Genomic DNA, 15,096 nt, shown 5'->3' on the forward strand with positions numbered 1-15,096 from the left:
TATGTGGCAGACTAAGCTATAATAAGCTGTGGATTGATCCTTAGTGATGAAAGGTTTCTTCCTCTCAACAAAGGAATTTTGGGCTTGAGACCATTCTTCATCATTATGGCTCAGTACTGGTTACTTCCAGGAACCAACAAGAAAAGTTTAAATAATTTTGAAACTTTCATCATAATCGAGCTGAAAGAAATATGTTTTTGACATTGTATTTAAATTTTTGTATTTCACATTTTACGACTTAAGGTTGATTATTTCTGTTTGATATTGCTCAATTACTTCCATGAATTTTAGAGGCAATTTCATGTTTATTAATATGTTTATACATGTATTTCAACAGATGATGTACCGAGTAATACCATTTGCCGTCTGTCTCTTAGCACTGACAAGTTCGAGTCACGCACTTCCGGTTTCAACGTCACGAGATTTTAATTTTGCCATGGATTTCGAGCAGACGACAATGTCTAAGCCGACTACAACAATAGACTATGACCTTGCCGACTTTGATGAGTACGGGAATGATCCAGGAATTTATGACGTTGCAGGTTCTCCTGATGCGATACATCTAGCAGACGACACTGATCAAGGGTTTGTAAATAAACTTGATTTCGACACCGGACAGTCTTTGTTTGAGTATGGATTTACTGTTACAGCAAGTGTTTCGAAGTCCCCAATAAAAGGCGGAGGAATATCTGATGAAATTTCAGAAAATTCTAGAACTGGCAGTGAAGGCGGGCCATCTGATGAAGGAACTAATCCTTATTCCAACAATCAACAGGTAGCAAATGTTATTCCACCTGAAAACAATACAAATTACAATGTGTATGAACAGATAAACCAAAATAATCAGAATGAAAATGAAGATGACATTATTATTGGAAGCGGCGGTCAAATAAAACAATCGTATCAAGGATCACAAGTGAAAAGTAATGATGAAGTGTCATCAGAACTAAGCGGTAATGATAAAGTTGTGAACAATATCATCCCCAAACAAAACAATCAAAGTGAAAGTGGAGCAGGTTCGTATACTAAAACAAGAGTAAACTCCAATGAAGATATGAATAAAGACAATCATCGTGGGATTGGTTCATTTAATGCGGGAAGTTATTATACGGAAAATACGGATGAAGAAACCGCCAATGACTTAGCTGAATTACCAAATTCGCCTGGACTTAAGGGAGAACTGTCTCAAGGACATTCTTCAAGTCCTAAGAAGAATGATGGTTCTCCAGAAAGAACAGATCAACAGCTTCCTTTAGGTACTAATTTGAAATCACCTGATGAAAATTGGTCACCTACAGCATCGGACGATGAAAACGGGTCACAATCAACTTCGGCTGGACCCGGGTCACCGGAAACTTCAGATGAAACCGGGTCAGTATCAACTTCAGATGAAAGTAGCTTCGGGTCAACTTCTGATGACAGCGGATCACAATCAACTTCTGATGAAAACGGGTCACATGCAACTTCAGATGAAAATGGATCACTATCAACTTCAGATGAAAACGGATCATGGGCAACCTCAAATGAAAACGGGTCACCAGAAACTTCAGATGAGCAGGGGTCACTGTCAACCTCAGATGAAAACGGATCACAGTCAACTTTAGGTGAAACCGGATCACATACTACTTCATATGAAAAGGGGTCAACGGAAACTTTAGATAAGAGTTCACTGTCAGCCTCAGATGAAATAAAGTCTCAATCAACTTCGGATGAAAACGGGTCACAATCAACTTCGGATGAAAACGGGTCACAATCAACTTCAGATGAAAACGGGTCACAATCAACTTCAGATGAAAACGGGTCACAATCAATTTCAGATGAAAACGGGTCACAATCAACATCTGATTCAGATGAACTCGGGTCACAATCAACTTCAGATGAAAACGGGTCACAATCAACTTCAGATGAAATCGGGTCAGCATCAGATCAAAATGAAATACATTCATTTTCAAAAGATAACAGCATTGAGAAAAACAAAGAGGGCACACTCCCCTTTGATACAATAGGGGGATTTTCGGAGGATTATGATAAAGATTTTGATTATGACATTGATGCCAAAGAGTCTGATTTAGCTCAAGTATCGAATAAAACAGACAACGAAGCAGCCGATGATCATGGCCACAGCACAGAAAGCTATGATTTAGCCATGTGCTTCTCATCTACTGATGAAGATTATAAATATTGTCCATTGCTCCGCTCTTTATATTCTATCTGTAAACTGCAATTCAAACAGGAGTGTGCATCAAGTGATGCAGAATATATTTCCAGCATCGGTGCAGTCTCGTCAAACTTAAAAAGCTCTTCTTTACCAGATACTAGTATATCAAGTGATTCGTTTGAAGACTTGTATCCGGACACTTTGGATAGTACTTCATCTGGTGATTACTTCGGTAGTAGCAGTAAAACAAGCTCGATGTCAGTTGAGGCTATTGAAAATTTATCAACTTCATTTGAAAGGTCACGATCTATATTTGATGTTATCAGTATAATAAAAGAGGCATGTGGCAGTATCTGTGCACTTGCTGAAAATGCCCCGATTGGTGACACAAATCAAGACGTAAGAGATGATGATGAAGGTAAAAACAGAGATGTGGACAGTTCAGAGAGCTCGGACGATGCTAATGACTTAAATGAAGCAGATACAAAAGCTGTCGTGGATTCTGACGAAGATTTAGATGACCAAAGTACCAGCACTAAAAGTTCCAGGGATTATCCTATCAAGAAAACTTCAAACGAACAATTAGTAGATGATAGTTTAACGAGTAGCGTCTATGAAGACAGCATATCAAGTACCGATTCAAGTGGGGGTATCAGTTTTGAATATACCAGTTACGCTTCGGAGAATACTAGTGATCAATCAAAATGACTGACTTTTACATATGAATAGACTCGTAAAAACAAACATATAGTTTTTAGAGACTAGGAACGTTAGATAAAGTATTATATGCTTTGTGAGCAGCATATGAATGATAGATGTTAAGTGGCATTCCCAATGTTTACACTTCATCTTGATGAAATAAAATATCTACATTTGTGAAAGGTAGTCAGTATAAACATCCCTTACACCCTTTATGTGTAGTTTGTGCTTTATGAAGGCACATTCGCCCGTGTAGGCACAAAAGCAGATTTTGTTGCAGAGTACAGACCCCGGGCCTTATAATGTTAATCGAAATACATGTAGAATCAATTCCAAACACAGAGAACACTTTAATAAGCACGATAAGATGTTTGTACAGCTTAGGAGCCCGGATTGAAATAGCCTCAATGTTTTCTTTATTAAAAAGATGATGATAAAACGACCAATAAATGACGACATTGCTTTTGTATCTCAATCTTAAGTCATATATTTAGACTGTTAGACCTAGGGTGGCCGCGAAAATATGTGACACAAATATGTCGTCTGTAATTCAAGTGCCATCAATGTCTTTTTTCATATCATGCATGAAGCAAACAGGCCGTTTAATTTTTGTTTTCATAAATATGTACCATTTACTGGCGGCATGAATTTGGGTTTTCCAGGGTAAAAAAAGTAAGCATACATGTATTCACTGGCCAGGTTATCGTAGATTATATTCATAACTGGATTGCAGGACTCCATCCCGGAGATTTAATGGGAAACAGAAAGGTATCAAATGCAGATGTTTCAAATGATATGTAAAATACAAGTATATGTGTGCAAATATTCCGGCAAGAAAGATGTTCTAATAAATATGTACATGTATCCTAATGTGCACGTTCATTGTTGAACATTTATATATTGCGTTTTAAAAAACTTACCTCTATTAAAAAAATTACGTCTGATTTAGCATCTATATCAACAACTACCTGTATGTCATGAACTGGCCTTTGTAAATGGTGAAAAACAGATGCTTTGGTAGCATACAAATTTGGACATCTAATAATATTTGTATAACTGAAAATATTTTTCTGACCAAAATTATCTAAAATTGAACAAATCTTGATACTTCATAACTAATGCTTCTGTTTCAATTTTGCTAGTATAATAAATCTATCTGCAAAAGTTATGATAATTAGCCAGTAAAAACTAACCCAATTTACATTACATGTTATTTTTTAATAGCATTTCAGATCACATTTCACAAAACACAATTTCATTTTCACAAAGTAAATGGTAAGTATTTTAACCTATCATATAATCTATGCTTTTATAAACAAATTTCAAATATTATCTCATATGTCTATTAATAAACATGGGTTTCATTTGTTAAAGTGATGCCAATTTGAAACTGAATGCGTTTATAGCCACTATATTCCAAACCAGTTGCTGATCTCTGCTTGACACCTTCTGATGATTGTCTAAGAAGAAAAAATAGCTTTCTGCTATTTATTTGCCAGATGAATGAAAAACAAGCTTAAACAAATGATGCATCATACACTTGTTTTAGAAATCATGCCCCCAACTGTGGCTACTGGAATCCATCTAGGTAATGCAGAATGGCAAGTTTTAATTTCAATTATTAATAAGAACAATTATGATCATGTAATTCTCTTGCTGAGATTCGAATATCCTACACCGACACATGTTAGTAATAATTTTTCACCACCAAGTTTCATATCCTCCTTCTCTTCACTAACTGTCTGAGGATCCACTTTAAACATCACTTGGAAAAAATCTCGGATATGACGAAGATACTGTATGCTACAACAGAAAATAAATACAGTCTTATAAGAAAAAAGCCCTCACAATTTTTAGTTTAATCATTACAAAGCTAAATACTTTACATGGACATGTTCATTTTTTCAATCTGGACTAAACCATTTTTCATTTCTAGGGGAAGTCGCAAAAATAGATTTATACTGGACAGGAACTAGTGTTGACCATGATCAAATAGGCATGCAGGCTGATCTTGGTCTTCACTGGTGACATGGGTTGAAGCAGGTGCTGCCAGCATCCGTGTCTAAACCGAGTTAAAACTGTTATACTATAAATTCCAACTTTCGACACTCATTTTATGTTTGCGCTGAGTTTCTCATAACTATAGTTAATAATAAATCTATATTAGGCGACTTTTAAAAAGATGGATACTGCAAAAGACATCAGAGCTAAGGCTTGACACTGATAAGTTATAAGGTAAGGTAAGTCAAATGAACAAACTTTTGTAAGCTTTATCCACCGCTACAGATCCAATTCCATTTTTTGATAAGAAAACAAGAGGCCACTCAAATATTTGTTTATTTCAGTTTTAGAGGCCCCTTAAAATGTTTAAAACAGTCATCATAAATTTTAGTGAAGAAAATCATGTAAGCATGCTATAGAGATCTATAAATGGTAAATGAAAAGAAGTTACTGAAAATTATGGACTGTGTGAAATATAAAGGAGGTTGAAATACTATGACATTAATATTACTTATAATGTTTGTTAATTATATACCTATAATCTGTTAGTTGGCCGGTCTGTAATTTAGAAACATCTTGTTGTCCTAACACCATCATTAAAGCTGCTACACTTTGACTGATGGAATCAACACATCCACCCTGAAATTAAATTTAATTTTTCAAAATAATTTATCAGTATACATTTATTAACCTCATATAATAAACAGAAACAAGGGATGTGTATTACCAGGCAAGATGCGAGACAATATGTATCGTGATACTGACAAGTGATATTCAAATCAGCTTGCCAAACACCTGCATATTGACTAGTACAGTTTAAGATAATGAAACAGTTATATGTAATCACCAGTATCACTATCAATCATTACGAAAGACATGACCCACAGGCTGATGACAAAACACAAATATATATATATAAAAAAAATTGGAATCATCCAGCAAGACTAAAATCCTAAATTTACAGCCCATTCCTTTACGACATTACAAATTTATGTACATGTTATAGTAAAATTATGTAATACTACAATTCTGGTGTATTGAATTTATCTCTACACATTGATTTCTAAATCAATTTCTGTAATATCAATTGTTAAGCAAATTCATCTTTGAAAATTAAGACTGTACTTCTCACAGTAAAATCTTTCTTAGAGTTAGACTGCAATACTGCTATGTTGTGCTTAATCAGGGGGCATTACTCTGCCAACTTCGAATAAATTTGTTCCAACATACCCAGGTGCACAAGTTCAAACATAATGAGTAGTTCATGGGGACAGTAGTTACATCTGACACAAACCAGTCCATGTATGGACAGTGTATCAATGAGACAGACAATGGCAAAACTATATAATCAGGGCATGAAATCAATTTGCAAACATTGCAATTTACCCTGTATATTTCCTGTAGTAGATATTTTGCAGCCTCTTTACCAAGATCCTCTGGAACTGTAGGTCCCTGGTTTGATCCTTTAGGATTAGATACCATCTCAGCTGCATAGAAAGCCCCATCAGTTGTCTCAGCTACCAAAGTCAGACCAAACCCTGGTGACCTAAAAATGATTGAAGAAATATTTTATCCATCTCTAAAAACTTTTTCGGACAAGTAATCTTATGATCACTAGCCGTGTGGGTTCAAACCCAACAGGGGCTAGCCGTTGTTTCCTTGAGCAAGAAACTTTACACTCATTGCTCAATACTGGTTGGTTCCAGGAACGGATTCGAAAGTGTGTCTATAAGCTTATAGCTTCCTACACAATCGAACTAAAAATAAATTCTGTATAAACCAAATTTTTTATTGACCACCTTAAGAACATTCCTGTAAATTGTGGTTAAAGTCTTACATGTGGTTTTCAAGAAGATGTTGTTTTAATAATGCATCATGCAGGATGGACAACTGACAACCACAACTCCATGCCAATTAACAATTTTCAATATAATTTTTTTTTTAACAAGGAGTACATGTAGCACATCGAAAGAAACTACATGTACTAGTATCATAATTCACTGCCTACATTATAAAATATAATATATAAATACATAACTATATAAATCATCATTAACTTGATAGAAAACTTACTTTCCAGATTGAGCACCCTTCATATGGTCTGTGTAGATGTAAATATCGGGCAGGAAAGAATTGAGAACACTTCTTGTGGCATCAACAACACGATTCGCTGTGGCCGGTGACATTCTTGTGACCCAACTTAAGATTGTGTTAAGAAAATTGCAACATTTTATAATTGGTCACTTGTCATCATTGGTTATCAGAATTATTGGTTATCAAAATTAATCGGCGATGCTGATTCAGATTAGGGATTAATCAATCAATCAAATGTATTACAGTGAAAAACTTACTGAATGACATAATCCTGATGCCACTTGTCATATTTTACCCTTAGCCAGCTGGCAGCAACATATTCTATCCATGCCACCAGTGCAGACCACAATCAGTCAACAGGGATGTGACCAGGCTCTATACTGTTGTTACATTTATCTTAATGTTTACATTTTGATACTGAAATCCCTTCAACTTGAAATGGACTATTCCAAATTCAAAGCTGGGCAAACACATAACTAATATTCAGCAAATTACAGCTTATACTCTTTACAACATTTCTACTTATTAAAATATTTTTTAGCTTTTATAAAAAGTAACACAAAATATGTGGGTATGCTCCTTTGAACAATCTGCAAAATTTTTATGCTGAATTTAATTATGCTATGAAAAATATTTACTGATTCTTTTTTTTTTTACCAGAATCTGCTCTATAAACCCAAAATTCTCCTACAGACAATTTAAGAAAGGATACGCAACACCCCTGATTCTTTTAACTTTTCCTGGTTCTGTAAAATTTATAGGTCTGAGTTTCTGTCGGCATGGACATCGAAATAAAACCTCTCCTCCACCTTCTGGTGCAGCTCCTCGTTTAGTTACCTATAATTAACCAAAATATAATGTTTTAAATGCATGCAATTTCTGCCTTAGTAAGATGCCAACTTTTTATTATCATGATTAATTTACAATGTTTTTTTTTTTTTAATAATTCAAAACTTACTTTAGCCTTACTTATAGCAATATCTAATGATTATTCCAAATCTGATTCAAACAAGCAAATTTGTTGATTTGATATCCCATTATATAATAATAATCACTATTGATAAGTATTCAGTACCTCAGAATATGAAAAGAAACTGAATTTAGTTATAACGACACAAGCAAAATGGATATTATAGTAAAGAACATTCCTTTGAGATACAATGTAATGGCATTTGGTCATTTATTTTCAATATGTTATATAACAAATGAAGGCTCAAAATAGTAAGTAACTAAATGCAATTAGACCAAGAGTGAATATAAAACGTAAAATACTATATGTCATGTATATGATATAAACTCTGATTTATCTGGCAATACATTTGTACTATCTGTAAGTATCTGAGAAGAAGATATTAAAATTTTTCTTTATAAGTGTCAAAAGTAACCAATGGTTAGAGCAATTCTAACCTTAAAGAGAATATTTGTATGGTTACTGTATTGATCAAGTACAAGTTTACCTTGAGTTCTAAGCCATCATCTGTCCCAAGAAATCTCTTTAAAACTGGAATGGTGGAGAGTTTTATCATGTCAACCTAAACATGGAAATATAAAAAATATCATTTAGAACAGCAACTAGATAAAGCACATGTAAATGTCTTGATCAAACATATCTATACATGTAGATAAAGATATGGTGAGTATTATTAAGTCTACAATGTTTCAATCAGCAAACATACAACATTATTATTTGACTGAAGACAAAGTGTTAAATAAGGCCAATGTTGAGAAACTGAAGAACAGATCAGTGCTGTCAACAGATTAGTGTGAACAACAGACACCAGATAAGTGCTGACAACATATTAGTTTGGTCAACATAATAGTTTGGTCAACATATTAGTGCTGACAACATATTAGTGCTGACAACATATTAGTTTGGTCAACATATTAGTGCTGACAACATATTAGTTTCGACAACATATTAGTTTGGACAACATATTAGTTTGGTCAACATATTAGTTTGGACAACATATTAGTTTGGACAACATATTAGTTTGGTCAACATATTAGTTTGGACAACATATAAGTTTGGACAACATATTAGTGCTGACAACATATTAGTTTGGGCAATATATTAGTGCTGACAACATATTAGTTTGGACAACATATTAGTTTGGACAACATATCAGTGCTGACAACATATTAGTTTGGACAACATATTAGTGCTGACAAAAGATTAGTTTGGACAACATATTAGTTTGGACAACATATAAGTTTGGAAACATATTAGTTTGGACAACATATTAGTGCTGACAACAACAGATTAGTGCTAACATTAGATCAGTGCCGGTAGCCTGGTAAAAGGATCAGCAGTGTACCTCACTTCAAGACCATGACATAATTTATAATCAAACACAGAGCTTCACATTTCTCAAATCAATAGTTAAACATGATTAAACACAGCTTGCAGTAATACAGAAATTTAACTATGCATGAATTGCTTTAACACATAATGTACATGCAATGTAGATGAAAAGTAAGTTTATTTCTGCACCATCTTGATCTGGTATGAATTTCAAACAGCTGATACCATTTTTTATGATATCATCATTAAAATCAATAAAAAATAAATAATCTACACGTAATCAGTGAGTAAAACAAGAGTTATTTATTCTAGATTTTTAAAAGACAAATCACTCCATGACTGATACACACCTAAACACTGCCTATTTACCAATAAAACATTACAAAGGTTTGACTACCTCCTTAATAAAGGACACAAAATCATTCAAATTTTCTAACAACTGAATCGCAAGTTATCCTTATATTTTGTTATTATTTTGAAATAAATACATACCGAAGGATCTACTTGATCATTAGTGATGCCAGTCAGCACTGCATGAAGTGGTTTCTTACAAAATGGAGCTAAACACATCAGTACTTCTAGGAAATAGCCAATAGAACGCTGTAGATTACATTCATGCTCAATTTTTCCACCAATCAGAAGTCCTGGATGATACAATAAACTGGTACCTAGAAAAGAAAAGAAAAAACATTTTAAAAACATTTTGCAGGTCTAAATTTTGGACCTTTTACTTTCAAAGGAGAGGACTTTCAAAAACTTTTGTTCTATATATGTATCATTAATTTAAAGGAGTGTGTGACATTTGTTTGTTTGTTTCATTTTATGCCTTTTCCCAACAGTATTTCAGTCATATAGGCGGGTAGTTTCCTAACCATCGTTCCTGGAGAGTTACACCAGTACTAGAGTACCTTCCTCCACGCTAAACTACCAAAGCATCTCCTTAGAATCGAACCCATGCCAGAGTGGTAACTGGATTAGAAGTCATTGACTCTAACCCCTCGACCACGGAGGCGGTTGAGTGTGTGACATATAAGCCCAAGATATCTACATGTATATATTCTTGTATACATGTATAAATCTGAGTAACAAAACCACTCCTGGGCTTGTCCATACAAACCCTTCGGAACTTGACAAAGATGGGGTTTTTCCCACAGATCTTTCTAGATCTTTGTAGAAAACTAATTTTGAGTGAAATGAAAACCCCTTTATTGGTTCATGAGAAGATTTTTAAACCAGCACCCATCTTGAAATTTGGTTTATGCTAATTTTTAGGAAACATGTGTATTAATTAAAAGTTATTTAAATAACATGTAAATCTTAAATAGAACACAAAATTGTTCAGTGAAAAAATATTGTAATTTAAGGTAGAAAAACATAAGATATATATAAAATTCACATAAATTAGCTAAAAATTATCTAGAATTTTTTTTTGGTTTATAAGTTTCATATCTTTTATTTATTCCTGATATTTATCTATTAAGCATCATTGTTAGATGGGATTATCAAAGTGATGTCATCCATTCAGTCTGACTAGGTTCTGTAACTGTTGGTAGCTCAATGTTTCCAACTTTGATATTTAAATCTCTTACTTATCTTCAAAAAAACTCTTTCAGGGTGAATCAATCAGTATGTAAAGATTTTAGACTCACTCACCTGTTTCAGTAACAACAATATTCGACCCATTAGTCAATTTGTCCAAAAGTCTAATTAAACTTGCTTCAAAATCTACAAAACAGAAAAGAAACCATTATCAAATATATACATGAACATGCATATGTAAATTAGTTTGTTATCAAAGATAAACAAGAGGGCCATGATGGCCCTGAGGTCGCTCACCTGTATATAGCCCCCCCCCCCCCCCGGGCCAATTTTTACCCAAGGGCTTTTATTTGTTTATTTGAACAGACTTGGTAGACACCCATAAGAAGATGTTTCATGCTAAACATCTAAGTTCTAGCTCATTGGGTTTTTTAAAAGAAGATTTTTTAAGTTTTTACTATACACATATAGTTAAAAACAATGACACCCCTGGGGCAGGGCCAGTTTTGACCCCAGGGCTTTTATTTGAACAAACTTTGTAGAAATTACTAAAAGATGTTTCATGCTTAATATCTAAACTCTAGCTATATGGGTTTTTTCAAAGAAGATTTTTAAGTTTTTGCTATACACAAAAAAGGAAAATCAATGACCCCAAAAAAGGAAAATCAATGACCCCCGGGGCAGGGCCAATTTTGACCCCGGGGCTTTTATTTGAACAAACTTTGTAGACACTGATTAGAAGATGTTTCATGCTTAATATCTAAACTCTAGCTATATGGGTTTTTTCAAAAAAGATTTTTAAGTTTTTGCCATACACATATAAGGAAAATCAATGACCCCCGGGGCGGGGCCAATTTTGACCCCAGGGCTTTTATTTGAACAAATTTGGTAGACACCCATTAGAACATGCTTCATGCTAAATATCTTAGCTCTAGCTCTTTGGGTTCTTTAAAAGAAGTTTTTTTAAAGTTTTTACTATATGCATATAGGGAAAATCAATGACCCCCTGGGGCGGGGCCAATTTTGACCCCAGGGCTCTTATTTGAACAAACTTGGTAGACACTCACTAGAAGATGTTTTAATGCCAAATATCTTAGCTCTAGCTCTTTGGGTTCTTTAAGAGAAGATTTTTTTAAGTTTTTACTATATGCATATAGGGAAAATCAATGACCCCCTGGGGCGGGGCCAATTTTGACCCCAGGGCTTTTATTTGAACAAACTTGGTAGACACTCACTAGAAGATGTTTCATGCCAAAAATCTTAGCTCTAGCTCTTTGGGTTCTTTAAAAGAAGATTTTTTAAGTTTTTACTATATGCATATAGGGAAAATCAATGACCCCCTGGGGCGGGGCCAATTTGGACCCCAGGGCTTTTATTTGAACAAACTTGGTAGACACTCACTAGAAGATGTTTCATGCCAAATATCTAAGCGCTAGCTCTTAGGGTTGTTTAAAAGAAGATATTTAAAGATTTTTCTTTCGGTTGCCATGGCAACTAGAGTTCTGCATGGAATTAAATTCTTTGAACAATTTTTAAAGGTGACCACCAAAGGAACATTCCTGTGAAGTTTGGATGAAATTGGCTCAGTGGTTTATGAGGAGATGTCATTTAAAGCAAAAGTTTACGGACGGACGGACGGACGCCGGACGAAAAGCGATCACAAAAGCTCACCCTGTCACTTTGTGACAGGTGAGCTAAAAAAACCCTATAATGATCAGTTAATTTATTAGTAATTGATTAACAATGCATGAAAAGCATTTATTCTTTCATATCAAAAGCTATTTGCCTACAAAGTAAAATATTAACTAATAATGTTTGCATGTCTTCCATACTCAGTAACCTTGGCGTACTTGTTATGAACTTAATTTGAATGTAGTTCAGCGGAATCAATACCATCTATTATACATCTGAAAGTACCACAGGGTGAGAAAAATGTGCAAACTGGCCGTGACTCAAACCCCAGACTCTTGGAATACAGTCATTCAACAGCTCTACCTATCGACAGAACTATCCAGCCACTTACACATTTTCCCCCCTAAATAGTGAACAGTTTTAGTCTATTTACCCAAAGACACCCCTAGACTACCCCAAGACACCCCTAGACTACCCCAAGACTATGCCAAGACACCCAAAGACTATGCCAAGACACCCCTAGACTATGCCAAGACACCCCAAGACTACGCCAAGACACCCAAAGACTTCACCAAGACACCAAAACACTACGCCAAGACATCCCTAGACTACCCTAAACTATGCCAAGACACCCAAAGATTATCCCAAGACACTTTTACCGACATGTAAATATGGTCTTAATTTTACATTGTTTACGGGAGGTAACTATGCACATGTACAGATTGAATTATCTCCCTTCATTTAATATTATAAATATATTCTTTTTTTGTGCAAAATAGTTTACAACAATGAAGTAATGCCAAGGTTGCGGGATTTTGGTTTAGTTTTTGCAACAATGTCATTTTATGAGTGACAAATTTTTGATGCCTGATTATTAAATGATCGATCATATTCTGTTTCATAATAATGATCTTTTTTTATTTCATCTGTCCCACATTTCATTAGATTAACATAATCTTATTGTTTCAGTAAAGTTGATTTTAATCAAAATATTTTTTTATATTAAAGAGCATATCAATAAATATTTTAGTGATGAAAAAATTCCATACACAATTGACAATATTTGATTTATTGGACAGTAACAAGATGACACTTAAATAATCAGTTGTCGTATATAATAACACTCCCAATTTACACAATATGTAAGTTTCTTGGGGTGTCTTGGGGTTGTCCTGGGACTAAAAATGTGTATCTTTCTGTCCCAGAGTAGTCTTAAATAGACCAACCCCGTCACTTTGATACATTTTTGCTTCTGGGTAAAGCAACGTCATCGGTCTTGACCGACATAAACTATAACAAGCCCATAACGTCTGATATATTGGACAAGTACAGACAAAGACATTACACTGTTAAATACATGTTATTATGTATATTGTACAAATGTATCTGATGTGTGTCTCTGGTACAGACAGTTCAATAATGTGAAAAATGTCTAAATTTAATAAAATACAGTGCTACATATAAGCAGAGTATCTGCGTAATTACCCAATAATTTTGACCAATTTACCCAAATAAAATAAAATCTTTGCGTAATAAAAACGCAAATCAAAATATCAGTACCCAATTTTTTTTGATACTTTAGCGTATTTTCAATATCTTGGACCATAATTCACCTAGCAAAAACTGCCAAACAAATCCGAAAATAGCCTGTTTCCCTTTCTGTACTTTCGTTTTCCATTTGTTAACCGGGAACAATTGAGTAGACTGGTTTAAAGATATTTTTTCGCGGAAAAGCTTTATATACTTATGAGAGATAGCAAAATAGCAGTCCAGACTAAGATTTATTTACTTTCTGCTTCAACAAAATGGCGAAACGGGGCTGATAAAAATTAATTATTTCAATGCAAATATTTGGTTATTTTACCGAGCCAGATGTTGTAAAAAATTTGTTAAATGAACTTTTTAGACAATGTTTGTTTACAGTCTTTGTGTCTATTGTTTCCGAGATCCTGGACAATATTTTGACCGATGCAAATCTATGCAAACCAATAAATTTTTCAATGATACCCAATTTTGTTTCTGTGTTACCCAATTGCTTGTCAAGTCCAGGGGTAAATACCCAATTAACTCAAAAGCTTATCTGTAGCTCTGAAAATACATATATTAATCAATATAATATATTATATTGATTAATATATGTATTTAATTAAATCTATACAAATTCATGAATGAGAAAACACCTACATTGTGTACATGTATATTATGCATTTAAGACATTTATAACTCACATCAAAAATTGCTTGAACGTCTATTTGTGATCATAATGATTACTACAATAGTAATATTTACCATAAAGCAATGTCAGGGAATGATCTGGTGTCAATACATTTGTTAAAAAAAGATCTTTGTTTTTGTTGCTGTGAGATCATGGGTTGTAAATAAACTGATCAAGTTTTATAAACAAACTATATTATTTAATTTTATACCTTTCAATCCTGGGTTGTCATCTTTACTTCTTATGCCTTTTATCTTCACTGTCTTTCCGCTTAGTGTTGCCAACACGAGACGTTGACGGAGAAAGTTGCATCCATCATATGTTAAGGGTTTTTGAGACATTGTACTTGCGTTTGTTTACAAGACGCACGTGGGTTTTGACAGATTGGTTTGCTAGCTTCGAGAACGTCGTTTCGAATCAATAAAACCCTATAAAGTTTGGAGTAAATGAAAGTAG

At 34.1% G+C, this 15,096-nt stretch overlaps 2 protein-coding genes across 2 annotated transcripts; one reads left to right on the plus strand and one right to left on the minus strand.

The window, feature by feature from the left end:
- The first annotated feature begins 290 nt into the window (after positions 1 to 290).
- On the plus strand, positions 291 to 3,049 carry LOC132732538 (dentin sialophosphoprotein-like). Its single transcript, XM_060719014.1, has one exon. It carries the CDS (start codon positions 437 to 439, stop codon positions 2,864 to 2,866), a length of 2,430 nt encoding a protein of 809 aa, XP_060574997.1. The 5' UTR covers positions 291 to 436; the 3' UTR covers positions 2,867 to 3,049.
- Positions 3,050 to 4,403: 1,354 nt separating this feature from the next.
- LOC132732524 (RNA 3'-terminal phosphate cyclase-like protein) lies at positions 4,404 to 15,056 on the minus strand. The gene is made up of 9 exons (XM_060718975.1): positions 14,852 to 15,056; positions 10,908 to 10,979; positions 9,747 to 9,922; positions 8,410 to 8,484; positions 7,665 to 7,789; positions 6,932 to 7,057; positions 6,245 to 6,404; positions 5,394 to 5,497; positions 4,404 to 4,660 (listed from the first exon to the last, which is right to left on the minus strand). The coding sequence occupies exons 1-9, from the start codon at positions 14,979 to 14,981 to the stop codon at positions 4,498 to 4,500; spliced, it is 1,131 nt and encodes a 376-aa protein (XP_060574958.1). The 5' UTR covers positions 14,982 to 15,056; the 3' UTR covers positions 4,404 to 4,497.
- Positions 15,057 to 15,096: the final 40 nt, after the last annotated feature.

The sequence above is a fragment of the Ruditapes philippinarum genome, unplaced genomic scaffold (genome assembly GCF_026571515.1).
Source record: "Ruditapes philippinarum isolate M1 unplaced genomic scaffold, ASM2657151v2 ctg576_1_1_1_1, whole genome shotgun sequence".
Classification (NCBI taxonomy): Eukaryota; Metazoa; Mollusca; class Bivalvia; order Venerida; family Veneridae; genus Ruditapes; species Ruditapes philippinarum.

Excerpts from the sequence above, each read along its gene's own strand:
- LOC132732524 (XM_060718975.1), bottom strand. The coding sequence starts at position 14,981 with ATGTCTCAAAAACCCTTAACATATGATGGATGCAACTTTCTCCGTCAA. Across the intron at positions 7,790-8,409 it reads ATGATGGCTTAGAACTCAAG|GTAACTAAACGAGGAGCTGC; the intron begins GTAAACTTGTAC and ends GGTTAATTATAG. Across the intron at positions 4,661-5,393 it reads GGCCAACTAACAGATTATAG|CATACAGTATCTTCGTCATA; the intron begins GTATATAATTAA and ends TTTCTGTTGTAG.
- LOC132732538 (XM_060719014.1), top strand. The coding sequence starts at position 437 with ATGGATTTCGAGCAGACGACAATGTCTAAGCCGACTACAACAATAGAC.